The 5,528-nt window shown below is 41.3% G+C and overlaps 1 protein-coding gene across 1 annotated transcript; it reads left to right on the top strand.

Moving 5' to 3' along the window:
- The first annotated feature begins 208 nt into the window (after nt 1-208).
- On the top strand, nt 209-936 carry LOC149252425 (expansin-like B1). Its single transcript, XM_089454146.1, has 4 exons — nt 209-266; nt 366-472; nt 619-769; nt 857-936. The coding sequence occupies exons 1-4, from the start codon at nt 209-211 to the stop codon at nt 934-936; spliced, it is 396 nt and encodes a 131-aa protein (XP_089310272.1).
- The last annotated feature ends 4,592 nt before the right edge of the window (nt 937-5,528 follow it).

Raw genomic sequence — 5,528 nt, 5'->3', positions numbered from 1 at the left:
ATTAAAAATTTAATATTATGTAAATAATAAAATTTAATTATTATTAATTATTAATAATTTTATATTAGCAATATTATTCACATTATTAATATTTTTAATCAATAATTTTAATTATAGTGTTAAAGTGAATAATTTTTTTAAATTTTATTAATATTTATATTATTAATTATTAGAAAATAAATATTATTATTCCTATTTATCAATATAAATGTTAATAACATCCAGCGCCGCATACTATAGCAGTGCAGATGGCCTGGGAATTGAAGGTAAATGCATGCATCAATGCACACAAATCTATATTATTACTATTATCCTATCAATTTGTGTACAAGGGATGATATATGTATCTATTAATGTGACTGCAGGTGGAGCGTGTGGATATGGGTTTTGTCACAAAAATCAGAATGAAGGTGATGTAGCTACCGTCTCTCAATTATACAAAAATGGCATTGGATACGGTGCCTGCTACAAGGTAACCATCATCATCAAAACTATTTCATAACTTGCTACTACAAATTCTACCATAATTATCCACTTTCATCACCTGATTTTTCAATCTTAAGTTTATGGATGAATTTCAATTTTAGTGTGACAAATTCATATTGATGAAAATTATAGGTAAGATGTACCAATAAAGATCTCATAGATTACGAGCAAGGCGACCAAACTGATTTCATCGTGAGCCTTCATGTCTACTCTCAGATTGCGCGCAGAGAGAAGGCTAACCAACTGATCATATCGTTGGGGGCGTGGACATTGAGTATAAACGGTACATAGAAATGGAATTAGTAGATTAATAACGTATATAAACACACACAAACAGTAGAATTCACTGAATTTGATGACTCGATTTCAGGATACCTTGCCAATATGAGGGATACAATCTCATGTTCAAGATTGATAGTAGTAGCAACTTTCCAGAGTGTTTGGCATTGATATTTTTGTATCAGGTAAGCCAAAAAGACGTTCTGTTTATTCAAGGTAGACAGGTATTTATTTTACATAGTAATCAACTTATTTCTCTTTGCATTCCTACTTATCTATGGTAATTAAATTAGTCCTCCCAATTAAAAAGAAAATGCATGGTGATGAGCACAACAATCAGATATTTTTTTTTCTCAGTTCGAAAAAAGCATAATTTTATATTGATATTAGAATAATGAGATGTACATATGCCATCTAATGTTCAAACATAAGTCTTGCTAGCAATGTTGGAATATACAAATCACCTTTGTGATGATAATTTCTGCAGTACAAGGGGAGAGGTCCATATACAACAAGTAAAACCTTTGAGAAAAAAAAAATATTCAAGAAACATATCTGAATTGGCAGAGGTAAGAGGGTAGCCATAGATACAAGCGCCCTACATCAAAAAATAACAAGATAGTGCATATATTCACTGATATATTATGTGGGAAAAAACTCGATATGAAAATAGATAGAACCGATGCCACATCCAACAGTAAAAAAATGCCAATATGATATGAGGATTCTGTAATAATAAAAATGACAACACCATCTAACAAGGAAGAGATTGAGTTCAGCATGGATTTGTCGAGTCCATCCTCATAGAGGACATTGTTTGTGCCCTATGGCTAGGCATCCATGTACAAACAGAACAACAGTCTTTCATTAGTGCTGCAAAAAGCTATATTTCACGTTTAATAACCCATAATCAATACGTCATTGACAAAGAAACCATGTGAGATGTTGATATTATTGCCTATCTTGAGAGCTTGAAATTGATCTCGTTCGACAGCCTTTGAGATGTGTAAGCTGAGACCGTCCATAACAAGAATGAATAACAAAGGTGAAAGCAAGCATCCTTGTGTGAGACCTTACTCAGGCCATAAAAATTTAGAAGGATACCCATTTATGATCACTGAATAATCAACATTGATAACACATGCCATAATCTAGTCCACACACTTTGATTGTAGACCTATTTTAAAAAGGACAAGCCTGAGGTATCCCCAATCAAGACTGTCAAAAGATTTTTTCAGATCAACCCGTAGAATTGCAGCATTAAAGTTTATTGTATGGGTAGAATGCAGACATTCCTATGCATTTGCAACCGCGTCATGAATTTGACGACCTTTCAAAAAACCATGTTGTTGTGGGGATATATGGCGAGAGAGAGTGTCCCTCAGACGCCCTGCTATGGTTTTGGAGATAATATTATAGGTAAGATTGCATAGTGAGATAGGCTTGTAGTCATCAAAACAATTTGGAGGATACATACCCAGTTATTCTATATTCCTCCACCATATGAATGAGATCCTGTTTGAAAAGATCAAAAGAATGTGTGAACAACTCCACGTTCCACCCATATAGTCCAGGACTTTTGTCCCCTTTAAAAGATTTAAGGATGTAGAGAAGTTCATCTTCTGAGATACATCTGTAAAGGTCCTTATTCGAGTCCTGGTCAAACATAATCAAGTGATGTTCGATCCCCCACATGAGGTCTTTTACCACAATGTTGTCATTCCTTTCATAAGTTGTTTTGAAATGTAAGGTGGCAGCTTTTGAGATATCAGCTTGTGAGTGGATATATGCTCCCACATCATCCGAAATTCCCCAAATAGAGTTTATATTGTGCCTATGGTTTGAAAATCGATGGAAAAATTTGGTGTTTCTGTCTCCCTCCTTGATCCAGATAACCCAGCTATTCAGACACCAGTAGGCTTCTTCAATATCTAAGACACAATCTCTTTTAATCTCTAGTTCTCGAATGTGAATTCGGATGGAAGCAAGAAGGTTGTCGAAGGCCATAAGTGGGAGAATGGTATATTGTTCACTTTGAATATCCCTGATTTCTCTTTTCATAGATATCTTTTTATTTTTCTGCCAAGATATCACCACCCCACGAAGAAACTATAGTTTATCAAGGATATGATCCATGAGAGAGGAACCAGTAACACTCCCACAGTTCCAGGATTCCCAAACCAGAGTGTTGAAATCCAAATCTTCTAACCAAATTCTGTTAAATTTGAAAGGCATTCCAGGACGCACTAGAGGCTTCTTTTAGGCCACAGTAATAGGCCTGTGGTCGGATAAGATAACTCGCCACCATTCATCTTAATCCATCGTCGGCCCATCCAACAATGGTTTATTTTAATGGTCGACCTGAACATAAGGCATGCTGCCTTATAAAATGGGCGAGCTCCCCACTACTTAGCGCATTTCCACCATCGCTTTTCGTGGTTCGCTCGTCCTTATGTTTTGCTGTTTTCAAGTGCTGGAGGGGCGCGCGCCCGGGCAGAGCCGCAGGTCGCCACACCGCACGCCCGTGTAGAGCCGCAGGTCGCCACATTCTCCCCCACCAGAAGTCATTGTCGTCCCGACAATCCCTGCTCTCCTCCTCAATTTTCTGTCATACCTCGCAATCTTATCCTTCCATCTCCAAAGTGAATCCTCCGTCTCCCAGCTCTCCTCCTCCGGTGCATCCTTCCATCTGCAAAGAAATTCCCGTCGTCGGTGGCAACCAACACCAGTAGTCCTGAGACTCACAATCTTCTCCAACTCTAGTCCTGGTCTGTCCACTATCCCAGCTGGTCCTCTCGTTGGTTCAACTCTCTCTGGATGGTCTGAATCAAGTCGACACCTCTTCAACTGGCTCACATGAAAAACTGGGTGTTTCATGTTCATATGGTGTGGAAGCTCCAGCTCGTAAGCAACTTCCCCCACCTTCTTATTTACTCGGAATGGTCCCTCATACTTCCGTGTCAGTTTGCTCGTCGTCCCCTTGGCTGGCTGAAACCGCTCTCCAGTAATCCTGAGAAACACCATGTCCCCCTCACCAAAGTGTGCTTCCCGTCTCCCATGGTCAGCATACTTTTTCATCCTCCTTGCAGCATCGTGCAAGCGCAATCGTGCTAGCTCCAAGGTCTCCTCCCAAGCCTTCCTGAATCTCTTCGCATGAGGACTCCTCAAGAAACCCCCCGTCACTACGGTATGTGGTGCAACCGGCATCTGTCCATTTACCAACTCAAATGGACTATACCCCGTCGCAGAACTCTTTTGAATATTGTAGCTAAACTGAGCAATATCCAAGAGTTCAGGTCAATTCTTCTGATCAGCTGTCACATAGTGTCGCAAGTAATCCTCCAGCAATGCGTTGATCCTCTCGGTTTGTCCATCTGTCTATGGATGGTAACTCGAACTCATCAACAACTCTGTCCCGACCAACTTGAACAATGTTGTCGAAAATCTCCCTGTAAATCGTGGATCTCTATCCGACACAATACTCAACGGCATCCCCCAATACTTCACTATGTTCTTAAAGAACAACTCCGCTGTCCACTCGGCCCCACAAGGTATCTTTGTAGGAACAAAGACGGCATACTTGGAAAAATGGTCAACCACAACCATGATCCCATTATACCCCTGAACCTGTGGTAATTGAGTGATGAAGTCCATTGAGACACTCATCCATGGTCTCTCTGGAATCGGCAAAGGCTGCAACAGTCCTCCTGATCTTTGATTATCCGATTTGTCCTGCTGACAAATGATGCACGTGTGTACATACTCCTCCACATCCTCTCTCATCTTCTCCCAAAAGAACCCCCTCTCCAGCAATGCCAAAGAACGACGCTGCCCTGGGTGTCCAGCCCATGGAGAATCGTGGCACTCCCTCAAAAGGTGCATCCTAAGCCCAGATGACTTTGGAACATAGAGTCGGTTTCCAAAGAACAAGAACCCATCTCGTAGGAAGAATTTCCGTGTCTTCCCCTCCTTTACCTGCTTCACTATGTTTTGCGCCAAAGTATCGGTTTCGATGCTTCCCTTGATCTTATCTCGCATCTCCTCTGACATCTGAACTCAACTTCTACCCCTAGTTGCCCGGACCTCTTCTTCCTCCAATGCTGCCAGTTGTCCTTTCCTGCTAAGGGCATCTGCTACCGCATTGTGTCTCCCCGGTCTATACTCGATAGTCATGTCAAATTCTGCCAAGAAGTCTTGCCACCGAGCTTGTTTTGCAGAAAGCTTCGGTTGTGATGCAAAATAACTCGCTGCAACGTTGTCAGTCTTGACAACAAACGGCTTCCCAATCAGGTAATGCCTCCACACATGAAGACAATGGATGATGGAAGTCATCTCCTTCTCATGGACCGGATACCTCTGTTCTCTATCCTGCAACTTCCGACTCTCATATGCCACCGGGTGCCCATCCTGCATAAGAACCCCTCCTATAGCAAAATTTGAAGCATCGGTGTGTACCTCAAACGGTCTCTCGAAGTCAGGCAACTTCAGTATCGGTGCCGTAACCATCCTCTTCTTCAAGTCATCAAATGCCTCTTGGCACTTGCCCGTCCAATTCCACCTCTTGTCTTTTTTCAATAAGTCTGTCAGTGCCGATGTCACCTTGGAGTACCCCTCTACGAACTTCCGTTGGTAGTTGGTCATGCCCAAGAACACCCTCATCTCATGGACATTCTTTGGTTCAACCCAGTCCTCAATCGCCTCACACTGCTCGGCTCCATCCGTATGTATCCTTGACCAACAATATGTCCAAGGAATGGAATCTC

This window comes from Pinus tabuliformis, chromosome 7 (assembly GCF_031772625.1).
Source record: "Pinus tabuliformis cultivar Carrire ecotype Pingquan chromosome 7, CPIR1, whole genome shotgun sequence".
Lineage (NCBI taxonomy): Eukaryota > Viridiplantae > Streptophyta > Pinopsida > Pinales > Pinaceae > Pinus > Pinus tabuliformis.
This window is presented reverse-complemented; position numbering and strand designations above follow the sequence as displayed.

Bases quoted from the DNA above. Each gene is read 5' to 3' on its own strand.
- LOC149252425 (XM_089454146.1), top strand. From the start codon at position 209: ATGTTAATAACATCCAGCGCCGCATACTATAGCAGTGCAGATGGCCTG. The intron at 267-365 runs GTAAATGCATGC...ATGTGACTGCAG, and splicing joins AGATGGCCTGGGAATTGAAG to GTGGAGCGTGTGGATATGGG. The intron at 770-856 runs GTACATAGAAAT...ACTCGATTTCAG, and splicing joins GTGGACATTGAGTATAAACG to GATACCTTGCCAATATGAGG.